At 35.3% G+C, this 24,769-nt stretch overlaps 3 protein-coding genes across 4 annotated transcripts; 2 read left to right on the forward strand and 1 right to left on the reverse strand.

Moving 5' to 3' along the window:
- Nucleotides 1-92: 92 nt before the first annotated feature.
- On the forward strand, nt 93-2,269 carry LOC113771739 (malonyl-coenzyme A:anthocyanin 3-O-glucoside-6''-O-malonyltransferase-like). Its single transcript, XM_027316306.1, has 2 exons — nt 93-224; nt 833-2,269. Exons 1-2 carry the CDS (start codon nt 93-95, stop codon nt 2,267-2,269), a joined length of 1,569 nt encoding a protein of 522 aa, XP_027172107.1.
- A 5,958-nt stretch (nt 2,270-8,227) lies between these two features.
- Nucleotides 8,228-20,935, forward strand: LOC113770475 (diacylglycerol kinase 5). 2 transcript variants are annotated; one of them, XM_027314941.1, is made up of 16 exons: nt 8,228-8,409; nt 9,543-9,827; nt 9,947-10,069; nt 10,197-10,325; nt 10,572-10,657; nt 10,781-10,904; nt 11,530-11,578; nt 13,203-13,285; nt 13,893-13,960; nt 14,750-14,824; nt 15,742-15,829; nt 15,944-16,060; nt 17,296-17,601; nt 18,562-18,639; nt 18,822-18,905; nt 20,488-20,935. In XM_027314941.1, the coding sequence occupies exons 2-15, from the start codon at nt 9,630-9,632 to the stop codon at nt 18,900-18,902; spliced, it is 1,605 nt and encodes a 534-aa protein (XP_027170742.1). In that variant the 5' UTR covers nt 8,228-8,409; nt 9,543-9,629; the 3' UTR covers nt 18,903-18,905; nt 20,488-20,935. The 2 variants fall into 2 exon arrangements, with proteins under 2 accessions (XP_027170742.1, XP_027170743.1); XM_027314942.1 differs by lacking the exon at nt 8,228-8,409 and adding an exon at nt 8,503-8,618.
- LOC113770476 (protein THYLAKOID FORMATION1, chloroplastic) lies at nt 18,966-24,699 on the reverse strand. Its single transcript, XM_027314943.1, has 5 exons — nt 24,260-24,699; nt 23,204-23,471; nt 22,546-22,762; nt 19,721-19,836; nt 18,966-19,371 (listed from the first exon to the last, which is right to left on the reverse strand). The coding sequence occupies exons 1-5, from the start codon at nt 24,471-24,473 to the stop codon at nt 19,278-19,280; spliced, it is 909 nt and encodes a 302-aa protein (XP_027170744.1). The 5' UTR covers nt 24,474-24,699; the 3' UTR covers nt 18,966-19,277.
- Between the last annotated feature and the right edge of the window lie 70 nt (nt 24,700-24,769).

Below are 24,769 nucleotides of genomic sequence, written 5' to 3' on the forward strand. Positions count from 1 at the left end.
GTAGATTTGAATTGTTCGTCTACAAGTTTTTTGGCATATTTGTGGGAAAATTATGAAATCAAATGTGGAGGCATGGTTGTGATTTAGTGGTAATGTGGCTAAGGAGTAGTGTGGCTGTGAGGAGGCTGCCTCGAGGTATTTGGAACTTGAAAGGTGTTGGTGGTGGAGGCAGCGAAGTATCTGGTGGTGGGAAAATTGATAACGGTGGCCAAGAGTTGAGAAGAGTATGTGTTAGTTTTTCACTCTTTCCCCTTAATTTTTTTAATCACACTTTTTTCTCTTTAATAATTTTTAAAAGCTTAAAATATGATAGTTTCGAGGGACAACTTTGAAATTTAACTCAATTTGCTAGCTTAATGGTAGTAACAACGTTAATTTAGTAATGTCAAGGAGCTTTTTGTTGCGTGACTGTCAAGTCAAACGGTGTAGACTATAATATTTCAAACTCAAGGAAGTCTAATGGTAGTTTGGCAAAAATACAGGGGAGGTGGATGTAATTAACTCAAAAAAAAAAAAAAACTACAAACAGTCAAAGCGTAATGATATTTTGTCAAAGACACTATTAGTAGACTGATATTTCTTTAATCCTAAGGTTAAATACACTAAATCCCCCTGAACTTTAGTTGCAATTGCGCTTTATCCCTTGGCGTATTAAATAGTTACTATATCCCTCCCCTTAATGTTTTAAGACAAAAGCCCTTGCAAAAACTGTTTGAATGATTGCGATTGCGTCTTGCATATGAAGAGTTTCCTATCATTGTGAGTTTCCACGATCGCTCAACCACCCATCACCTCTGCCATTGAATGCTAGCTTTTACGTGGTTCTTATAAGTCAGTCCCAATCTTTGTGCATGGTGCGAGAATTGCAAAGCCTTTTGCTGTACACTGCAAGTCTGCAACATATAGCTCCCGGCAACATGGTGCGACCGTGCGAGTGCTAGAAAAATGCATGGTTGCTCCACCACCAAATACCATCCAAGAAAAGTCCTTACCTCTAACATTCTTCGACCTACCATTTCTTCACTCCCCTCTTATTCACCACATTTTCTTTTGTGATTATTCCCACCCTACTTCTCATTTTACTAATGAAGTTATTCCTAAGCTCAAAACTTCACTCTCCCTCACTCTCCAACACTACTTCCCACTTGCTGGCAACTTGATAATTCCTTGCAATTCAAGAAAGCCCGAAATCCGTTATGCTAATGGTGATTCAATTTCACTAGCAGTTATCGAGTCAAGCGAAGATTTTAGCCTTCTTACTAGTAATACTGCACGTGCTTCTGATGATTTTTATCCTTTGGTACCGAAATTACCCCCCTCGGTATGCTCGTCTTCATCAGGCGCATTATTAGCACCCCTTCTTGCAGTCCAGGTAACCCTTTTCCCAACTGCAGGAATTTGTGTTGGATTTACCTTCCAGAGGGTGCCGGCTGATGGCAATGCCTGTCACAAATGTGGAAGCGATGAAGAACTAATAGCTAGTGGCTCGCTCCCTTATTATGATAGGAGTGTAATTGATGATCCCAGTGAACTATCTTCAATCTTCTGGGACCAACAAAGGAACAAACAGTTTACAAGTTCTCAGCCAGAATATGTCCCTACCAACAAGGTTCGAGACACTCTTGTAATGCATCAATCTGATGTTCAAAGATTGAAACAAATTGTCTTGGAAAAATGCCCAAAATTATCGCGCGTGTCAACGTTCACTGTCACATGTGCCTATGTTTGGACGTGTTTAATTAAGTCACGCAGGGCCAGTGGTGAAGAGATTAAGGAGAATGATTTGGAGCATTTTATGATTGGTGCTGATTGCAGGTCTCTTATCGCTTCACCATTGCCAGCCAATTATTTTGGAAATTGTCTTGTTAACTGTATAATTACCGCAAAAACTGTTGAACTTATGCAAGAAAGTGGATTTATCAAGGCAGCAGGGTTGATTGGAGAAGTCATACGTGAAAAGCTGCACAATAAGGGTGGGGTGTTGAATGGGGCTGAAAAATGGTTGTCAGAACTTGAAGGTCTGAATCCAGAAAGAGTTGTTGGGGTAGCAGGATCCCCCAGATTTGCCGTCTATGACATGGATTTTGGTTGGGGAAAGCCCAGGAAAAGTGAAGTTATTTCAATTGACACCACGGGGTCGATTTCTCTTAATGAGTGCAGGGATAGTAAGGGAGATCTTGAGGTTGGTTTATCTTTGCCAAAAGTAAAAATGGAACCTTTTTCAGCCATTTTTGCCAGTGGCATCATGGAAGCAAAAGATCAACATTGAGCATTAGTCGACATCTCGTCGACTATCCAATTATTTGGTGCTTGTGTTAATGGCACGTGTTTGTCATTAACCAGGGTGGTTAATTATTCAAGAGTAAAAGAATGTGTATGATTTGAACTTCAGGCAGCATCAATCGTTGCAGCAGAACTCTTCAAGCTAGGATATCAAGGAGTCTTGTACAATTTATGTACGGTGGGGTTTGCTTTGTTTTTGCTTTACTGGTCTTAATGGCTGCATTGCCATTATATTCTGACTGATTAGCCAGTAAATCAGTCTTCTGTCAATAAATCATGTGGCAGCAACTGTTGTTGCATCCAAGTATGTGTACGTTGAATGTTGGTTATCAAACTTATGTTTTCTAGGATTCTCCCACAATAACTTTGGTTTCTAGGAATATTTTCTAGGATTCTCCCACAATAACTCGTCCCACAAATTTCTTCAGAGTCCAGCTACTTCTCGCAGAAAATTTATAAAAACGGAAGTCATATAGGATTAATTTTCTTCATCCTATAAGGAAAACAATTGAATCCTTTACAAAAGCAAGATTTGGATGCCACCTTCCATCGCCTAATTACTTAGTGCTTACCAAACACTCGTTACTGTGCTGGTGCTGACATTGTGTACAATAGGATCCTGTCAAAAGTCTCTAGAGTGCCTTTGTCTGTTCAGCATTTCTTTTTTGCCTTATGATCAAAGCCCAGTTCCGGATTTGTTTTCTTTTATGTGAAATTGGTACTTTTCGATTAAGGTTGCAAACGAATTGAATCAAGTCGAGTTTCGACCTAATTTTATCAAGGTCGAATTCGAACTTGTCGAACTCTCAAATAAAGTTCAAGTTCGAGTTCGACTAAAATTCGAATCGAGTCCAATTCAAGCTTGAGTTTTAAAAAATGAAAAAATAATTATTTTATTTTTCAAAAAATAAATAAAATAATAATTTTTTAAACCAATAATAAAATATTATTGATATATATGTAATTTTACTATTAAAATAAAAATTATATATATAATCGATCGACTCGCGAACTAACGACCCGAATTTTTTTGAACTCATATTCAAGTTCAAATTCGAATTAATCACCTCAACTCAAGCTTGACGTGGACCGAGCTCGAGTCTAACATGTTGAACTCGTGTGCAGCCTACTTTAGACAAACAAAGAGTCGTTTTCAGCATTTCATTTTTGCATTACCTGGCGTAATCTTAAAATATCGTTGATGATAACTTGGCAATAATATAATAATGTTATTGGTTGGCGTTGATTTCCAATTGGAATGCGAACTGCTGGGTGCATCACTGCACTAACCCACGTGGAATTTCATTACTTTAAAACGTTTTACAGATGGACCTAATCCACTGAAAAGTGAAAACCAACTGTCCTCGGGATCTATGGAATCATGCGGTCGCGCAAATTTTGTAAGATTTACAGAAACGCCGTAAATGAATGTAATCAAATTGAACACTGGATCTTAATGTTTAATTTTGTTTGATTATTTTAGTAAGTTTGAAAATTTATTCAAATTTAATTTATTTATTTATTAAATCAAATTTAAGCGAATTTTTGTAATCGAATTTAAATATTATTGAATATAAAACATTGTTCAAATTTAGTTCGATAATTAGCGAACCAAGTGCGAATAAACTTTTATCAAGTCAAACTCGATTCGAATATTGAATAGTGTGATTCATTTTTTAGTTCTATTTACAGAACAGATTAAAAAATAATAATAATGGTCAATGCACGTATCGACTAGTTTGGTTCATCCTTCAATCCTATTTACAGAAATGATAAAAAAAATTATAATAATGGTCAACTGGTTGTACCTTTTGAGTGGGTCAAATATATGGTCCGCCATTTCAGTTTCTGTTAGTTTTTCAGTTAAGATCCGAGTTTACTTTTCACAGTGGCTAGTAAAAAGATCGTTTTTTTTCCCTTGCATTTTGCAATTGAATATTCAATAGGAAACGTCAGATTCCTGATTTTCCAGGTACATTTCTTCATTTTGTTTTATATTGTGTAGCTGTGTCTAAAGTTGTATTTCTTGGTGAATTTGTATTTTGTTTACTTGGGTTATTTTTTTGCTCTTGCATCGCATTTGGCAGCTGAATATTCAAGAGGAAAATATCGAATTCTTGATTTCCAGGTACAATTCTTGGTTTTATATTGGATTTTCTATTTGCATGCGATGCATAAATTAAAATTTTCAAACATGTATTCAGATTGAGCTTTTCATTTCACATGTAGATTTTCTCTTATTTAAAATCTTCCTACAGCTAGCCTAAAAACAATTGAAACGACCAAGTATAATGCTTATATCGAGTATTTGCCATTGGTGACTCTAGAATTTGATTTCAGTATTGTGCTGTCAAGAAATGGTTAATTAGTGGTAATTAAATTTATTTCATCCCAAAATTGTGGATTACATGCGATTCTAATTTTTTTTTTTAAAGGAATGGTTGATATCGTAATTGTATGATAATAATTTCCAAGTATAAATCTTCATCCACCCTAAAAATAATGATTGAACTAGAATTTTACTACACACAAATTTTTGTTTTGATATTTCGGTGAAATGGAGGCCTAAAGGCCAGTTGCACGAATACTAAAGCGAGAAGTTTACAAGTACAATAAGTTTGTGTCAACTTTTTCTTAATTTTTTGTTTCCTTTTTTGGTTTGATAGGAAGCTTGGGCTAATTTAAGTCCAAGTTGAAACCTACTTGTTTTGAAAAATAATATTTGAATTTAATATTTGTAAAATTTGGCTAAAGGGTGCCTAAAAACTCGTTTAAAGGAGCTTCAAGACTATTTTCAAAAATAAAGTTAATTCGTGAAAGTCTCTTAATATTTGCGGACGTGTGTATTCACATAGTAATTTAGGTGTAATTTAAGTATATTAAATGGATAATCACTGGAAAAATTCATTTGGAGAGGGAAGGGAGGGAGTGTAACTAAGAGGTACTAGAAAAATTTGTATTTATAAGTTTGATAATTCTAGCTTCAATTGAAGGGCCTCGTGTATTAGTTTTTCAAAAAAGCAGTTAATTTAAAAAAGTGTCAAAATACAAAGAGTGCAATAATTGTGATGTGTATATGCAAATAGTAAGTTATATATAGTTTACATATATTAACGAGTAATGGATACACTTTAGAAATATTCTTCTAGTTTCATTGGAAAATAAACCCAGAACTTGTTAAAGCCAGAATGGGAAATAAATTCTCTTCTGAATTCTTTTCATATTTTTTTTCCTGTGATTTCTTTTCTTAGGAAAAATATGTAATTCAGTTACTAAGCTGAGCCAGAAAACAAAGTTTCTTTCCATCCACTCGAGTCCGAGTCAGATTTTGGAAACGAAACGCCAAAGAAAAAGGATACTGATAGAAAACCACTGTCTTAAATTTTTCAATTGGGGCATGATTTGGATGCTTAATTAGATAAGCCTTCCAAATTGGACGGACTGATTCAGTCTATCTGATCTGAAATTACTATTCTTAAAACATCATTATATATTACTAACTTTAAAGAGAAGAAAACATAAAATTTGTTAGGTATCACATCATAAATTAATAATAATATAAGGGTTGACAAGGGGGTCAAATATACTATTGAACGTAATGGATGACATGACTTTATACCTAATCAAATCCTTTCTATTTCATAAGTATCTAAAGTTATTTACCTAATCAAAGTTGTTGAACCGAATAATTAGGTTTAGCCCAATTGAGAGAAAATGACAAGTCCACATTGAATTAGAAAAATCAAGAGCAGTTTGACAGACAAATTGGTTTGTGTCCGATTGAATAAGCCAAATGTCTTGTGCCAAAGCCAAAATGTTCCAAAAAAAAAAAAATTCACCTGAAAAAAAAAAGCACTAGTAATAGCAATTAAGGAATCCTGTGATGCTTTTCCACTGTCTGGTTTAGAGTTCGAATAATCCATTGTCAAATTCTGAATTCGAATCATGAATTTGACAATTACAAGTTGGAAGAATGTGAAAAAAAAAGATATAAAACAAAACATGGTGAAACTCTCTCTCGTCATAAAGGATTTTCTCACAAATAAACTACAACAAATCCTAATCACTGAACTTGGCTCGGTGGCCACCAGGAAGGGACTTAAGTCGGCTGACTTGCAGCAAAAAAAATTCTAGATGGTGTCATAACTCTCCCTTGATCTAGTCAGGTTTACATACTTACTAGCTCCTTAACACAAGTCTTCTTATCTCCTATAAATTAGGATAAAATAGGTTATAAAAAAAAATTACAACAAATCCTATCTCCTACAGGAACTAGGGAAAAAAACACAGCAACCATGTCACACTACTCCCCTCCCCCCTCTCCCCCAAAAAAAAGTTTGGCCATTTAATGCAAATATTCCCAACTGTTTCATCATTACTTATTCAATAAAGGATTTCAAACATCAATTGTACCATCCGAATGCAATTATCCACATTTATTGTCACTATTCGCATTTAAACAATTACATGACTTGACTTCATTTGCTACGAAAATTAGCATTGTAAACATATCGTTCAATAGCCACTATAGCCATTCGTTAGGCAAACCTAATATGTTTATCTCAAACTAAGTTAGGGATTACAAAATTTTATCTCAGTTAATCTTTAATCGATTGGTCAAGACAGTGAAATATCAACAAGGAACGCTGTATTGAAATTTGCAGTGAATTTTGTGTTTTTGCACTTTATATATTTTTAAATTAGTATCCTACTTTATTCTTTTAGTAGCTACGACTATTTCTTTAGAGCATATATATTTATCTTTGTAGCGGTCTTAATTCTGGATGGACTCTCAGGCTATGTGCATTGACAAGTTGACAGTTGACGAGTATATGAGAGCCGCCCTTTATAAAAGAATTTTCAATATTCACCAAAAGAAAATAAAAGAATTTTCAATAGTTTGGAACGTCGCTGTTTACTCGGGCAACTGCAAATTTATCATGTGCTTTAAAACTCTAAGGTCCCTTAGTTTTCTAGGGATAATTTCAGAAACCTCCTTTAGGTTTTTGATTATTTCACTGGCTTTTCTCTACATTTTAAAAATTACACTAAGCTTCCTTGAAGTTTATTATTTTGTTAGTAACATTTAGATCTAACTAATAATAAGAAGTGATACTAGAAGGGAGAAGATAACATGATTCTATCATTGCAGCTCATATGCTACATTATTTAATTAATTTAATACCAACTCACACATTAAATAAAAATATTAAAATTGCTGTTTATCATAAGGGATCAAATCATATATAGCATCACAAAATAGTATATTATTATATTTTTTTTAATATAAGATCCAAATTATTCTTTTCACTTATACATCCATTGTCGAACATGATCAACAACAAATAATCAAAAAATTTGCAACTAAAATTTTACACAGAACAAACTTTCACATCATAAATATTCTTGTCAAATATAACGATAAGTTGTTGAGATTTTTATGGTTATAAAATTTGCTACTTGTAATATTTTGGTTGCATATTATTATTTTTGATTATTTTTTGTTGATCGTGTTTGATAATATAATTGTGACTGAAAAGAGTAATTTGAATCTTACATTAAGTGAAATATATAGAATGATATACTATTTTTAACGTCATATGTGATTTAAACTCTAATGATAAATAGCAAATTCTAGTGTTTTCTTTTATATTTGGGCAGGTATTAGATTAATTAAACAATTTAGTAGATGAGGGGTAATGGTGAATCATATTATTTCTCTCTCCCAATATAACTTTTTAATTATTTGTTGGATCTAGATGTCATAAGGTAATAAATCTCAAGAGAGGTTAATGCAATTTTCAAAATATAGAGGGAGACCAGTGAAATAGTCAGAAACCCGAGGGGACGTTTCTCAAATTATCCCGATTTGCTAATTAACCGCCTTAAAAGTTGAAACTCCTCAGATTCCTAAACTTTAATCATTATTAGTCAAACAATATGTGAAAGATCCCAAACCCACTATTTCACTTCTCCAAGATGAGCAAAACAGAACAGAGCAAAGCTGCCAAAATAACTGAACCACCCATGTAATTTCCTCCCAAGGAGGACATTATTGGTGATTTTCCTCAATTGGTTTTGGCATTTAGTCAATGAACCTGTGGGAAATTACCTAAATCCACGCGGGTAAGTAAAAGGAAATTGGTCAACTTTTGTCACACGTTATATGTGGGATCATGAAGTGTATATATGTCAGACGCTGCATTTCTGTATAAATCGTTCAGTTCAGATCCTATTCCTTTTTTGTGCATCTGTTACTGAAACTACTATTGCTTCTGTTGCACATTATCCCAGTTGAATATTCATCAGGGAAAATCAGATTCTTGATTTTCCAGGTACAGTTTGTTGGGTCTCTTGAATTCTTTAACTGTGCCGAAGATTGGATTTTGTTGGTATTTTTGCATGCCTAATAGGTTTATTTCTTTTTTATTTTTGAATATCCAGTTGATCACGAGAAGAACATCAAATTCCCGGGAATAATTCTTGGAATTCTGGGATCCTTTTCTGTGTGTATGTGCTGAAAAAGCCAGCTAATATATGTAGTTCTTGGTCAATTTGCCAGTTTGTTTCTTCTGAGATTTTGCGTTTATGTTGATTGAATAAGACTAGTGCTTCGGTTTTTGGTACTGATCAGAGTTTGAATTTCCTGTTTAGAGATTATAACAATTGTTTAATTTTGTCATTCATATATGCTTTGAACAAAGAAACTTATTCGAAACGGAGGTGGAAATCATGGAGCCTGAATTGCTGAAATCTTGTTCTCGGAAACAACAACGCCAAATGGTGCCGTTTTGTGACATCATGCACAAAATCACTCATCATGTGGACAAGAACAAAAGGCCCTGAGTGAAGATGATCTTGTGACTTGTCTTGCCTGGCATGAGAGTTTTTATGTGCATTTTTTTTTTCTGATTTTCTCTTTATGTTCACGAGTACTTGAATTTTTGTAGCTGCCTCTTTTGGCCCTTTCTTTTTATTGCTTTGAGCAACATTTTATATTCTTTAATGAGATTTGAATGTTGATGATTCCACTTGAGACATGAGCTGTTCTGTCTGTCACTTTTTCCTTCTTTTTTGATATGGAGATGGTCATAAAAGTTGACTTTGTTTCATTCAGCAGTTTAAAATTCCCCATTAATTTTTTATCTTAGTTAATATGTAACCCTGTTGTTTATTGTTCCACTTATCTTGTTCTATCTCAAATATTCTTCTGTTGGTTGAGATAGCTAATAAGATATTGTTTTCTTCATATGTCGCAGCTATTTGGTGTAACTTCGGGAAAAAAATAAGTGGCTGCTTTGTCTTGAATGATCTTCTAAATTGGAGCTACTGCAGATAGAACTACGATGAATGTAAATTTTGAGCCTCATTCCTTCTTGAAGGAATTCCATATTCCTGCATATATACTTGCACCTGGTTCAGAGGCTGAGAAATTACGAGATGTACCTTCATGCCCAGTGCTCGTATTTATCAACTCCAAAAGTGGGGGTCAACTTGGTGGAGATCTTCTGCTTACTTATCGTTCTCTTCTAAACAACCATCAGGTAATTTGGCACCTTGCAAAATATGCTTGGAGCTGTCAAATAGCCCAATGATCACATTACACTCTTTAAAAAATAGCAAAAATTGGCCTAAGTGAAGGCTGGAATCTGAATGGCTTCAGGTTTTTGACTTGGGAGGGGAGGCTCCTGATGCTGTGTTGCGCAGGCTATATCTCCACCTTGAAACACTCAAACTTAATGGTGATGAATTTGCTCCTGAGATCGAGGAGAGATTGAAAATAATTGTAAGTTGAGTTAAAAGAGAATGTATGAAATTCATCTTCATTCCATGCCTAATTACAGCAGAGAGCAGCTTATCATTCATTTTTAGTTTAATTTGGTTAATATCTCAAATTGGTGTGGCCATACTAGGTGGCAGGTGGTGATGGCACTGCTGGTTGGCTTCTTGGAGTTGTTTCTGACCTTAAATTGTCTAAGCCCCCACCTATTGCTACTGTGCCCTTGGGAACCGGAAACAACCTTCCATTTGCATTTGGTTGGGTAAGAAAGGACCCCTTCTAGTCCCTTGGTTCCTCTTATTGTCATCTTTAATATGAAATTTAATGCATTGATGGGTAAAAATTTATGTGGATGATCTTAACTTGGCCCCTATATATGTGAAACTGTACTTACTTTAACCCTCCATTTTGTGGCAATAAGACAGTTATCTTGCTGTTAATTTGGTGCCTGTTACTGAGACCGCGGTCCTTTCTAATTCCTGTGTTGCTTGTGCTTCCTGTCTTGAAGGGAAAGAAAAATCCAGGGACAGATCAAGACTCTGTGCTTGCATTCTTGGATCAAGTGAGGAAAGCAAAAGAAATGATGATAGACAGGTTTGGTATCAAACATCTATTCTTCTTTGAGTTTGCAAATAAGTACCACGTTCATTGTTTGCGTGATATATTGGTTTCCTGAATCTCTAGTTTTTGATCTGACTGTCTTTGATGAAAATCCAGCTGGCATATACTCATGAGGATGAAAGCTCCAACTGAAGGTAGCTTTGATCCTATTGCCCCCCTAGAGTTGCCACATTCTTTGCATGCATTTCAACGAGTTTCTTCATCAGATGAACTTAACATGGTATGGCAGTCTTCCTTAAAGAGTTTTTACATAATCTACGTGTATTATGAAACAGATACATATTGGCTTTGTCTCACTTATATTAGTTGTATGAATCAGGTTGTTGTCTTCTTTGTATTTTTATTTTTTTTCCCTGCATATCAATCAGGTAGATGATGATGATGACGTGCAACTAAATTAACTAATCGTGCAAGAGAAAAGATCTTAAGTCTACTCAACAATTCCTAAAATATTTCTTCCCAAGAAAAAGGGTATTACTTTTTTTTTTTTGTGGGGAATGGAAACCGGGTTGTTTAGGTTTCAGCTGAAAAATTGGGCTCATGAAGCCCATTTTATACAGATGCATTGTTTTTCCCGTTTTGCATCTCAAGGAATGGAGTATAAGACTTATATCCAGCGCAGTTTTTTATATGCTTAGTTGGAAACCAACTGAAGTTACCTTAGGTACATGAACACCAGATGTATTGAAGGATAAGATACTTAATTGTTCAACCAGGTCGTATGAATGTATGTTGTGATCGATGACCTTGTGGAAAACATTATTTCTCTTTCTTAGGACACACTTTCCGATCTACGAAATCAGCACTTTCCCCTGCTCTTACGCAAATGTTTCAATGTTTCTCAGGAAGGCTACCATACATTCCAGGGAGGATTCTGGAATTACTTCAGCATGGGTAAGTTATGTGGAGGTTTTCCAATATATTCCCTTTTCAATCCACCTTGTTGGTCAGCTCTACTTTGTTCGCTTCAGTTGTTCCAAATAATTAAATAGTAGTGTCTTTGATTGAGGATTGAAATCTGGCCAACTCTCTTCCAGAAAGCATGTCCTACATAACCACAGCTCCAAGAACGAAAAGATATTGTCAGAGCTAATTTGTTTACAAAATCAACTTGTTTATAAAAATCTACTTTTTGCCCTTAGCTGACCAATGTGGATCTAGAAGGGCCTAGTGAAAAAAGTGTGTTTCTTATTTTTCTTCTTCTCTTGGAAGATCTGTCAGTAACTGGTAATTGAGGAGCTTGTTGCGGAAAATATTCTTGTCATTGCAAATCTTTCAGGGAAAAAGCACTGTGTTGCACCAGATAAACATATTAAAGAACTGAAGTCAATTAGTAAAAGCTCATGGTGTTTTGGATTCACCTACAAGAATGCTAATGTGCTTTTTGGTGTAATTGAGTCATGCATAAGAGGTGTTTGCCTTTTGCTTATTATGTTAATTAACATCTCTTTGCCTTTATGCATGCTTCATTCTGATGGACCTTGCTCCTTGATTGTTTCTTGACGCATTCTTTCCCAAACTTCTTTTCTTGATCCCTTCTTTTGGCATCTTTGTGTCATGCCAAGAGTTCGCATGTCACAGAAACCAGAACTATTGAACTTGTTTCCAGATTTTTGAGATTTTGATACTGGAACTTGTTATACCTTCCCCCCATCTAAAGTGTCTGTATAGTATGACAAAATAGATTTTTTCAGGTCAATGAACAGCTCAACAGGAATGCATGCATGCTTACTCAGAACCACTTCTTGTTGGGCAGGGTAGAATGTTTAGGTGGTAAAGTTAAAGTGTAAGTCATCACATTTAGGATATAAATTTTTATCAGAAGATTCGTGCTGGAATAAGATGTTCCCTAAAGATGCTTAATAGGTTTATTGTTTCACAAAAGTATCTGCTTGAATCAGTTAAACCATTCTTTAGTAAGTAATCTCTTGTTTTATTTTGGGACTGCATACATGTCCTGGATAGTTAAAATGTTTAATACCATCATGTAGAGATACTTCAGAATAACACAGTATGCTAATGCAAATTAAAGTCGTGGATGCTAAAAAATTATATCCCCATGGGAAAAGATGATTTTCTTTACTGATTTGAGAATTTATGGGTAGAATTTCTTAAGCAACTGCTGCTTTCTTAAGACTATAATTGATCCTTAGATCTCACATCTACCATGTTTAGGGTGATGAAAGTATATTTTGCTTCCCATTTTATGCCAACTTTTCCTTCCAAATGTGTTAGGGAATTGTTTCAGCCTCATCTGCAAAGATATTTACTAGCCTCGTGTAATTGAGTTTCTTGCTAGCTATTCATCATTTTTCCCCTTCCTATGGTAATTTTTTGATGGGATGAGTTGCATATAAGTTAAATAAATGAACCATATATAGTACATGAGCAAACATAACAAGGGAATAAGTGGTTGGCTGTGGCTGCCTAAAATATCTGAGTCTTCATGTTTCACATTAAGTCAAGCAGCTTTATGTGTTATCTGGTCCAATTCTGATATCTTTACCACATCATACAGGGATGGACGCTCAAGTATCGTATGCATTCCATTCTGAGAGGAAGCTGCACCCTGAAAAGTTCAAAAACCAGCTGGTTAATCAGGTAAAACAAATTCACATGGTAGGAGTACCTTGTCAGATAAAATTTGTATTTGATCTGCATGTCAAATAGCTGATGAATACTATGTCATAATTAGCCTTAGTTATTACGACTAGTACAACGAGTCATTTAAGGTCATGTCGTTGTGGCTAATGGATGGAGAAAGGACCAATGGAGCAATCTTATATAAGCAATGATAAATGGGCATCTAGCTTAGAAGCACCCATACCTTAAACTTCATATTATGCTAAGAAAAAACCACAGAATTAGGCTCTGTAAAGATTTGTTTTTCTGGAATCATCTTCAGTTGAACTGTGATAGTATTTGTCATTATGATGGCTTTTTGTGCAAACAGAAAATGTAATGATCTTAGTTTCTCAGTCATGCTTGGTTGTGAAAGGAGATTCCACTTGTTTTATTATTATTTTTTAACTGTTAGCATTGTTTTAGCAGTTGAGCAGTCATTGTCCATTCTTCTAGATTTTAGTAGATGAAGATATTTTGCATTGAAACATTAATAACAGGCTTTCGTATTGTCTGAATTAATGTCACAAATATGCATAACTTTGCCATGACTTTGAAGTAAAATAGATTTTTCTGATTGTCTTAGAGTACATATGCAAAACTTGGATGCACACAAGGATGGTTTTTTGCTTCACTCGTTCATCCTTCTTCAAGGTATGCATGTTGTGCTTCTCAGAACTTCCAAATTCTCATTAACTTTCTTGTATAGGTCATGGCATAAGCATTTTTCTCCTCCAATCAGGAAAGGAAATACAATATTTTGGTTGTTGATTTGGCTCTTTTATGCATTCTAACTGGAGTGACTAAAAAAACTGTATATTGGGGATATTAGTTGACAATTTCTTTAGTACAAACTCTTGCTGCTCTAGGATTGTTATAAGCGTATTATCAGTTATTACCTCTTTAAATTAACATGCTTTTGATCATTTCTACTTCTTAACATCCATTTTTAGGGTTTTTGGTTTCTCCAAACTCTACCTGATACAATTCCCAAGAACATTAATTTCTGCATTCTGAAGCTTGCTGCTTTAATACTTTTTACCTCACCACTTCCCATTCCATATCCTTCTTCGCTTTGTGTAATTCTTAAATATTTAACTACTGGAGTTGCAAAACATTTTGTGCACTGATGGGATGCCACATCTTCTAAAAAATGTCCTTGAAGCCATTCTCACAACTTGATTTTGAAACTTTCCTCATATTTTCTTTGCTCCTATTGCTCATATGAAATTTTTTTGTCTGCGTGTTGATTTGGTATGCTTCTCTACTCGTTTTGGTGTTTTCTGATAAGGGCACAATCCCTTCTGATTTTTCCCTCTGTTACAGTCATCAGATTCTTCTGTCACAGTTATCCCTCGTGATGAGGTTCAATAGTTTAGTATACTATTCATACTGATCCTGTGACGATGATTTATTTGTCATGATGATTATTTCAAACTGCAGGAACATAGCTCAACTTGCAAAAGTTAAGATCATGAAAAAACATGGTGACTGGCAAGACCTTACCATCCCTCCCAGGTATTTTCAAACATTCTTTTTGAAGTGAGTAGTGATTCATTTTAATTGAGAAATGAATGAACGAGGGAAAAAGCAGTGATAGTATATGATCAAATTGCAAACCACTAGATACGCTGTCCAAGGAAATTTCCTGAATATTTAAGATTTCTACTAGTGCAACTTTTTAAGGCACTGGAGTTATCTGATGGTTTGGTGCGTCACTATTCTGTCTGGCAAATGATGGTGTCGATACATTCTTCTGGTTTTCCTAAAATTCGTTGGCCCCATAATGGTTGTGCTTTATGGGTAAAAAGATTTGTTTTGGATGATGCAATAAAGTTAAAAAAACAAGAGACCCATACCTAGAGGGGCAGAGTCCCCAAACTGCTAGCTTTAAATCACTGGCGATCTCTATGTAGTCCTATTCCATTACTGTAACGTTACATTGGAATGAAAACTTGAAACCACAATGACACTGTATAAATATAAATGATGGTAATTTGATGGAAAGTGGCTCTGAATTGGATATTAACTTAGTTGTACAAACTGCTCACATTCTTGTGTTCTGCTGACAGATTTATCTTGCATGTTGCTAAATTATGTTCTTTTCCAATGATGTTATGTTCTAGTTTCTCCTGAAGTATAATTGGGAGCATATCTAATCATTAGAATCTTTTCTCTTTTAATTCTAAGACCATGCATCCTTAAACTCTATAATTCTGTACTTTCAAGTTACTTTTTTCTTGTTTTCCTTAGAAAAGAGTTGCATCCAAAATTTACCGACTACTTTCTGTTATTTTCTTTCCTCATTTCTTGTAATTTCCCTTTGTTCTGTAATTTTCTAAACATACAGGTATCACAGATCAATTACTTTCTGTTATTTTCATTCTTTATTTCTTGTAATTCCCTTTTTGTTCTGTAATTTTCTAAACAAACAGTATCAGATCAATTGTATGCCTTAATTTGCCGAGTTTCTCTGGTGGACTAAATCCTTGGGGAACACCAAACAAGAACAAACGACGTGATGTGAGTACACAACTTTTTAGCCATGTTCATTTTTTCAAGAAAATTCATAACTGTAATTATTATTTACTTGTATATTGTTCTGTTTCTTTGTCATACCTGCAATTTGACATTCAGAGAGACTTGACTCCTCCTTATGTGGATGATGGATTTATTGAAGTTGTTGGATTTAGAGATGCTTGGCATGGGCTTGTTTTGTTTGCTCCAAATGGACATGGGAGACGTCTTGCACAGGTAAGGAACTTTACTCTCATCCTTCAGGTTTCGTCGATGTTTTTGGTTCTCAGGGGATATAGATAATCATTACATTTTGGAGAAGCTCATTAGTTTGGACCTTTTGTTTGATCATTCTGGTTGTGAAGGAGATCAGACGAGTATAAATTTGTTGTGATGAAGAGGTAGAGTGGTTTCATTTTCTCTGTAACAAACTTGTGAGCCAATGTTTGACAAATCAAGTGTTCACTTTAGTTGGTTAACAAGCATATGAATGCGAAGATATGAAAGAAAAAAGGATTCATGATTTCATGTCTGTAGAGTCCAGCTAGCCTTAGACTGTTAATACTGTGTTCAGTGTATGTATATATAGTTGAACAGAGATTGTAATTGTGGACCGACCATCACCTAAGATAAACTTCAGGAAATCAGAGCAAAATTAGTCTAATAAGGTCTGCTGTGACGTCCCTTCATCCCATCATGCCATGCTCATGTTTAAAGTGATCTGTGGGATTAGCCAGAATGTCTGCATGTTGTTATCTCTGCTTATTTGCCTTGTAGATGGTATAACCTACTATCCATTCATATTTATCGAACTTGAAATCCATCTCCTTATGATAGGTGAACCATAAAAACTGCAGTTATTGCCTTGTCTAAGTTTCCTGAATAATCGTATGAAACTTCAACTGAAACCAAAGAATATGCTCACAAGGATTACTGCAAATTGTTCCTTATCTAGCATTGAAATTCTACAAATGAAATGCAATGACTTGTCTGTATAGCGGCTGCAGCAGTTTGGCATATGCTGCAGTAACTAGTAAGTCCTTCGATAAAGTCATATATATATATATATATATTTGGGGATGAAAACATCAGTCGTGTGAGAAGGCCTGAAAAATGGAGTTATTATTCTAAGGGAAGATGAAAATGAGTAGTAAAATCACCATGAGGCAGGCTTGATCAGGTTACTAAGATGATTTGAAAGTAGTAAGATTTATTTAAACAGAGTCAAATTGGCAAGGAAGTTGGTGTCGCGCAAAGGATATTTTTGGACACAAATTTTCATGTTAAGGTTAAAAAAAGTCACCAGCATTACCTACTATGTTTTCCATGGGTGGTGAATTGTTTGGAGCTGGGATAAAACGTTCTATAACAACAGTGGTGGGGTTTATGATTATTTTTTTTTTATATCATTGAAATATATGGTGTCAGCAAGGAACCTTGTTGACAGATAAGGTTCTTGTTCCCATTGATAGGCCCACCGAATCAAATTTGAGTTTCATAAGGGTGCAGCAGAACATACGTTCATGAGGATTGATGGGGAACCTTGGAAGCAACCTCTCCCTGTGGACGATGACAGAGTTGTCGTAGAGATATCTAATCTTCGCCAGGTCAAGATATTAGCTACCCACGACTGCCGATCTAGAAGCGTCCATGACCCCTCAAGTCCCACTACTCCACACGGTCAAGATGATGGAGAGAGAGATAGTGATGAAGAAGAGTCTGTTGGGGAAGAATGGAGGAAGTTTGGTGCTGCAGACACATTTAAAATCCCAGACGAGGTTGACATCTCTCATCTTAGTTAATTGGCTGTAAATGATTATTTTTCCATGCATTTAGTGCCATATGTTTACTGGGGTTGAAATTATCAACCCGCAAAATATTTAGAACTTGCAGCAGTGACTGATTAAGCTTTTTAGTTTACACAGGTTAACTTTCAGTTGCATATATAGCGAGAGAATATTGGAGTCATATTAATAGTATTGTGGAAGGTATTGCTAAACTTCCATAGTTTGTTTCTTAATATTTTCAAGAAGTACGGCTGTGCAAATATTTAGTCACTTGATATCTTGCATGCGGGGCATTTGTTTTCTGCTGTTTGTACATCGTACGTCCAGTTAATTTTGTATTATTCTCTTTGGTAAATAAGTAATCAAGTGTCGAGAAGACTTTGGTCTAGTAAGGTCGGTCAAGGTCTTAAGAATTAGAAGTCCTCGGTTCTAATACCCTCGCTTTCCTCCACCACCACCCCCACCCCCACCCCAACCTTCTTAAATCTCACCCCACCTGCTGAAAAATGTTTTTTTTTAAAAAAAAAAAAAAGTGATCAAGTATTTTCCGTGATTTATTTATTTCGTTGAAAATCCTAATGGTGAGCTCAAAGCCCTCTGGATTCTTGATCCGACATGGTTAATGAATTTGACCTCGTGATGGAGATGAAACGATTTAGCTTTGGTAACTCTGAATGGTAGCGCCAAAGTGCAAGGCTGCCAATTATAGGTTTGGTGATTGTTTATCCTACTTTGGCTGTCTTGGACTTTAGGCTGACAGTAGTGTTCAGAAGCAAAACTTTTATAATCCGTACACAAACTATACAGTGATAAGGCCTCTTTTTAAGTGTCATATAAGTTTCATATCCACAATCATGCAAGCAGGTTTGTTGCGAAGCAAAGCTGCCTCAGCTGATGGTTTTTTTTTTATTTTTATTTTCTAATGTTCTTTTTCTCCTTTTGGTGGTAAAGATGAAGGTGCAGAAAGCCCGGCGGTCTGAGATTGCTGAGAGCCTAGGACCTGTTTCGGTACATAAAGAAAATGTTCAGGTATACCCGATCGATCAATAAATTTATCCACAAGACCATGTGGATCATGCTCAGTTACATTAAGTCCTTTTGCTTTACATATGAGCTTCATATGAGCCAGATGATCTACCAGTGCATATGGGGATTAAGCTTACCTAAATATTTGTCAAGTGACTAGATATCAAATATTCAAACACTCCCAGGAGAAAAGTGGGGAAACAAAACACACGTTGTATCAGGGTTGTGCACTACCTCAATTCACCTGTCCCACTTCTCAACAATAAAAGGTTAAAATCCACTTTCTCTCACCGTAATATCTTTACCAGGATCCATAATACTCGTAAAAGTTAGAACTGCAAAATTGTAGATATATAAATATTCCAACAAGAAACCATGTCCAGGGTTGTCCAATATCTTCTGGAATGTTTAATAGTGTACAATGAAAAGGGATTCAAGAAACCTGAGGGAGCCAACAGAGAGAGAGAAGCAGAACGGTAACATGAACCAGAATGCTAAATTTCTAGGCCTCTTAGAAGTATGAACAGCAACTTACATCCTTGAAAAACATGGTTACAAAGTGTTACAGAGAAATACAGCATGAAGTGTTAACCTCGATCACTGTAACAACATTGACAGTAAAATCAACAAACAAGCTTAAATTACAAGCCTGCATATTGGCTTTCTACCAAACATTTTTTAACAGCTTCACTTGCCTTCTGAGATTCAGCCCTCTCTTCTCTTTTCTTTTTCTCCCTGGAATGTGAGAGACACACATATGTGATAGTAAGAATGATGATGATGTTAATGGCGCTAATAGCAATTATAGTAATTAGACTATCTAAGAAAGACTTTCATTAGGCTTCGAATGTCAAGTCAGGTAGCGGGCAGGAAAATATGTTCTGAAAAAGATTGACGTACATAAGGTAAGGTAAGAAAAAGGAAAAGACGGTAGAGATGGGGAGGGAGGTCAGAGGCAACTTAGTACACAGTTACAGGGTCCTTTTGGAGATATTTCCATCACTCATTTTTGACGTCGTCTACATGCAATGAAAACCTAAGATAAGAAACAAGTACAATAAATTGAACTTGTGAAGGATCTAACCTGTCCACATACTCCTTCAAGAGTTCTTTTGCTTGAACAAGCTTAGAGAGCAAATTGCGGTAAACATCAAGATCCCGATCCACACTTTTCTTGTTTACGTTCAATGCAGCACAGAGCTGTCAAACCAATAGTGACGTGTCATGAATTATGTAAACCTTTGCGTGTTTTTCAAAAAGTTAATGCAACTTGTGCGTATAGAGGATATTTGACTAGGAAAATGACTGATATTTTGAGTTCAAGTTTAATTTATCAAGACTGATACAAAGTAAACGTAGGCTGATTGATTCCTTCTTCTTCGTAAATGGGAGCTGTGAGGGGGTTTTCTGTCGTTACAGTGCTAAAACTTGAATATATTATGGTGAAAAACTAAGATCAGTTTTGTAGGGGTTTTGTTACCTTATAAAGGCACCTGCTATACTTTAGACCCAAATTCCTATCTCTTCTTGTTAGGATCGATCGATAAGTTAAATATATAAAATAGATTTGATGGTCTATTCTAATTGATGTGATGCACAGATAGACATAGCAAAGACCATAAAATAGCAACCTACTGAAGGAAATCAACAGTTTAAATCGGTAAAACAAATTAAAGAAAAACCATGGACAGTCTCACAAGGATAAATTTTGTAATAACTGCAATCTCTTGATTTTATGGCCCCTTCCTTCCATTCCAACACTTCATATGAACATATGAGCAGTAGATGCAGAGTGAAGCATGGTACTCATTATTAGATAAAAATGTATTGAAGTCATTTTTTGCCTTACAGGTGAAGGTGAATGATTCTTCTTCTGATAAGCGATCAAGATTACAAAGGCTACGACGATTCTTTAGTTGTTAGAAAAACAAATAGAAGACATGAAAATCCACTTGAAATAAGGATCTACTCCAATATAATATACACAGAGGAGCAGAATATCATCCTAGGCGCCAACCTGGCCAGCTGGCATGATTCTGGTAGACACGTCCACAGCAAAACTTGATTTGGCTAACATCCTAAAAAGCTGGAATTAATATCTTAAAATCTACATTGTTATTTGGGTGTGCACTTGCTAATATTTGGAGAATTTTCTTGTTCCATGTGCTACAACTTAATCTAAATAGAGCACAAGTGTAACATCCTTGGGGAGCATGTGCTCTCTCTCTCTCTCTCTCTCTCTCTCTGGGTGTGTGTGTGTGGTATGTGGTTTCATTAGTATTACATCTTGTTTTTGCAATTACAACAGCCATTATTCTAAATTGTAACGCTCTTGATTTACTTTGGTGATGTGAATACAACTTGACGGTGCTTCTGATATGGTAAAAAATTCCACAAACCATTTCCACCAAGATAATCCACGCAATCCCTATTGCTTAGATATGTCTAATTGATCGGTGACGAAGTCATAGTTTATGTCAGCCTTTCTTGTACTCTACAATTCCAAGCATATACCAGATCCAGCTATCATTTATTTCTGATATTATTTATTTACCTCCCAGTAACTTGGTTATGACAAACTTTACATAGGTTTGATTGTTGAAAACAAGCAACATTGTTTCTAAGAATTAGTGGTTTCTCCTCCTTTTACCATTGTCAATCATCAAACTGATCCTTAGACCATATAAGAAAGTTTACCAAAAAAACAAAATCATCTTTGCACCAATAAACAAATTCTATAACTTTCTTCACACAAATTGGTGCTGCTAGAATAGTTCTTAGTATTTTTAAAGAACATGAGAAATCAAAATTTGCCCAAAGGAATATGTACTCACAAATCTGTACATCCTTATAGAAGTATTAGCTCAAACAGAAGGATGAAAGTAAATGAAGGAGAGATGCAGCGATAGATTTCGGTGTAATATTTGTTCTTATAAGATTATTATTCTAATTAGAGGCAAAAATGAATAATATGATATGAGGTGGAAGTGACTATCCCAGGAACAATTTATCACTATCTATTCTGCATGACCAGTTTTGATTAACATTATATTGAATTAAATAATTTCCACAGATTGCACAGCCTGAAAAGGAAACGGAAAGGACCTCCATTTTATATTATGATGATTCAGGCCATAAGAATTGGCGCCTATGGGAAGATGTTGAGCGATTCTTATGTAAACTCAAGAATGCAATTTTATTGTATTAAATTTCTCTTTTGACATTCAATCATCCCTTCTTGTATGGATTTCCGAAGAACAACATGAGAAATTTTTAGATAGATGCGTTGGGCACAGCTCCTTTACACTGTGTTATAACTACTATAACACCTCCTCTTCAGCCAACTGCAGAATTTTTTCATCTGTAAATCACTGAAAGCTGTTTACTATTGTTCCCTAAACTATTTGTCAAACCATACACAAGGTGCTAACTAGCATACTTCACTACCGGATTGTCAATCTTCATATGTATCCTATGACCAATCAAATAATCATTTGTCAACTGTAATAAAAGCTACAGCTTTACTGCAAGAACGTGTGTGCTCCATTCTAGGCCAAACAGACCAATAAAGCAACCTTGGATGGCGGTTTTCTTGATCAAATAGTCCACAGATTCCAGAAGATTTATATAATGCTCATTAGGAGCTAACTCATCCTACTCAAGTCAAAGTCCATGAACTAGACTGTGCATCTATAAAAATGACTTTCACAAAGAGCAATAAAGAGTCTAGAAATGCGTTCAACAGAATAAGTCCTAATAAATGATCAGATTCATCTTTCTGAATGTAACTTGAAATAAGTGTGTCATCATAGATTCAACATTACAAAATAACTGGAGGAGAATTAGCAAACTGCAAATTAAGTTGAAGGTGAAAAGAATCATAAGATGTGCATCGATTGTAAAATGTACCTTCTCCAATATGGCAGGTTCCGTGGCATTTGCTAACTCAAGAAGGCGGAAGAGACCAATAGCAAAAAATCTACTGTAACTGAAACCTTCCTTGCTTCCTGCTCTTTCTGCAATGTCCTTTAGAATGCTTTCAACTTCTCCTTTCCTGGATGAAAAATCAACTAATGTACCAGCATTTTGAGTGCGGGCCCACTCTTCCAATTTTTGTGCATCGGATCTGCAGTATGGTGTTTCAAATAGGAGTTTAAGCCAGAGAATGATCAAGAGTTGAACAAATTGGCAATTTTCACTAAAAATTAGTTAGAAGACTTGTAGTAGTCAAATGTTATATCATTAGTCCGAAAAGGAATTTGGAAAGAATCATTACATTCTTCTTGATCAGCCAATACAACAGAACAGCACATAACTCATAAACAATACCAACAGCTTCGTCTTGGAGACACTATCTTATCTTTATATGTTAGCCATGCCAGATTAAATAATTATACAGTACATACGTCCTTAAGAAACCAAGCACATTATTATGGGCTTAGTTTCTGAAGTAGAACACCACCGTTTTCAATGTAGCTTTCCCTTATCGTATATATAGCACATCTAGATTAAATGAAAGAATCAAATCAAAGTGAAACTACACAGAGTCTCATGTACAGACACTTGCCTATATTTTTCAGGTTCCTCCTTTAAAGCCTTTATGTAAGCCTGGAAAATTGCTTCACGATCCTCATCGCTAGGGTAGCCTTCCATTAATCGATCATACACAGTTACGAAACCCAGAGCAAAGACAGCATCATACTTATATGTCCTTTTGTACCTCATTAGGTGCTGTTGGACAAGCAACTCCTGCAATACAGTGCCGTAGATACTAGGAATTGGCCGCTTATAAGCCTTTAGGAAATTCAATTTTGTCTCAGACACGGTTGGCACATCTGAAACAATCCAACAAACACTACAAACTAAATTGACTAGATAACAAACAAAAAGAAAATATCGTTGCTAACAATTATATTAGCTTAAAAAACTGAAACTTCAATCTGAAAGGTAGGGAAAGAAGAACCTGGGAAGGGGAAGGGGAATGGAGACCATGAGAATAGGACGTTGGTTCAAGATGAGGGACAAAGACTTCTAACCACTTTGCTGTATCTGATTCTCAAATAATTTATCATTATCAACAGATCATGACCACAAAGTATGCCATTGTGGCTAAATTTCATGAAATTCGGAAGAGTAGATTCTTGATTAACGGTCCTAGAAAATTACTAACACACCACAAAAAAAAAAAAGAAATACTTGGTCCTGATGAATAAAAACAGTAACTCGACCAAAATCAAAATATTCCAACAAATTCAGCATATTAACTTGTACCCAAATGCAGGAACTAAATCATCCCAACTTGAGCTTGTTCGTCAACATATTGATTTTTTTAAAAAAAATATTATAATCCAAGTGGCAATCAAACGAAAAGCTAAAACAGTGTATTTCTACTAATTCCACCATTTCCTCAAAAAAAAATAATAAAAAGATTACAACCAAAAAAACCAACTTAAGAAAAGTAATCATCAAAAACTCGTATGATTACATAAACCCAATTATTAAAAAAAATACAAAAATTAAAGCTTGATAATCCATTTCCATTACAACCCTCCTACATTTCCAAATAGACATAAACAAATGAAATATCAATTTGAAAAAAGAAAATCAATCAAATTGAACTAACCCGTGGCAGTAGACATGCAATGGACTGCAAAGCACCGGGACTTTTCACTGTTGCTGTAACTAATATTAACAGAATCCAAGCCATAGAAGAAGCTTAAACGCAACTTAAAAGCTTCAAAATTGGAGGACAAATTCCGAGCAGAAATTTTCTTAAAACTATCGAAAGATTGCTTTTTTATTCCTGAAAACGTTGAGACTGAGCTCACAGCCGCCATTTTTCCCCCCAAAAGTATTTCTACAACAAAGTTCAGATATACTATATTTTTATGTACTACAAAGTAGTATAAATCGTATAAAAATAGGCTTTCTCTTTCTTTTTCTTTTTCTTTTTGGTTCAGTGGAAAAGGCGAAGTCCCATTGTAGAGGGAAGAAGAAAGGGAGGATAACGAAGCTTGGAGGGGAAAGGTAGAATTGGATTGGACGGTGGTTTTATCCCTTTTTTTTTTCTTTAATTTTTTCCCTTTTTCTGTTGGGGTTTTCCCTTTCTATTTTTATTTTCTTTCCATTTTTT

This window comes from Coffea eugenioides, chromosome 5, assembly GCF_003713205.1.
Source record: "Coffea eugenioides isolate CCC68of chromosome 5, Ceug_1.0, whole genome shotgun sequence".
Taxonomy (NCBI): domain Eukaryota; kingdom Viridiplantae; phylum Streptophyta; class Magnoliopsida; order Gentianales; family Rubiaceae; genus Coffea; species Coffea eugenioides.

Bases quoted from the DNA above. Each gene is read 5' to 3' on its own strand.
- LOC113771739 (XM_027316306.1), top strand. From the start codon at position 93: ATGTGGCTAAGGAGTAGTGTGGCTGTGAGGAGGCTGCCTCGAGGTATT. The intron at 225-832 runs GTATGTGTTAGT...GGTTCTTATAAG, and splicing joins GTGGCCAAGAGTTGAGAAGA to TCAGTCCCAATCTTTGTGCA.
- LOC113770475 (XM_027314941.1), top strand. From the start codon at position 9,630: ATGAATGTAAATTTTGAGCCTCATTCCTTCTTGAAGGAATTCCATATT. The intron at 13,286-13,892 runs GTAAAACAAATT...TGATTGTCTTAG, and splicing joins AAAACCAGCTGGTTAATCAG to AGTACATATGCAAAACTTGG. The intron at 13,961-14,749 runs GTATGCATGTTG...TTCAAACTGCAG, and splicing joins CTCGTTCATCCTTCTTCAAG to GAACATAGCTCAACTTGCAA.
- LOC113770476 (XM_027314943.1), bottom strand. From the start codon at position 24,473: ATGGCGGCTGTGAGCTCAGTCTCAACGTTTTCAGGAATAAAAAAGCAA. The intron at 23,472-24,259 runs GTTAGTTCAATT...GGATTGTTTCAG, and splicing joins TTGCATGTCTACTGCCACGG to ATGTGCCAACCGTGTCTGAG. The intron at 22,763-23,203 runs GCAAGTGTCTGT...ACCATACTGCAG, and splicing joins GAGGAACCTGAAAAATATAG to ATCCGATGCACAAAAATTGG.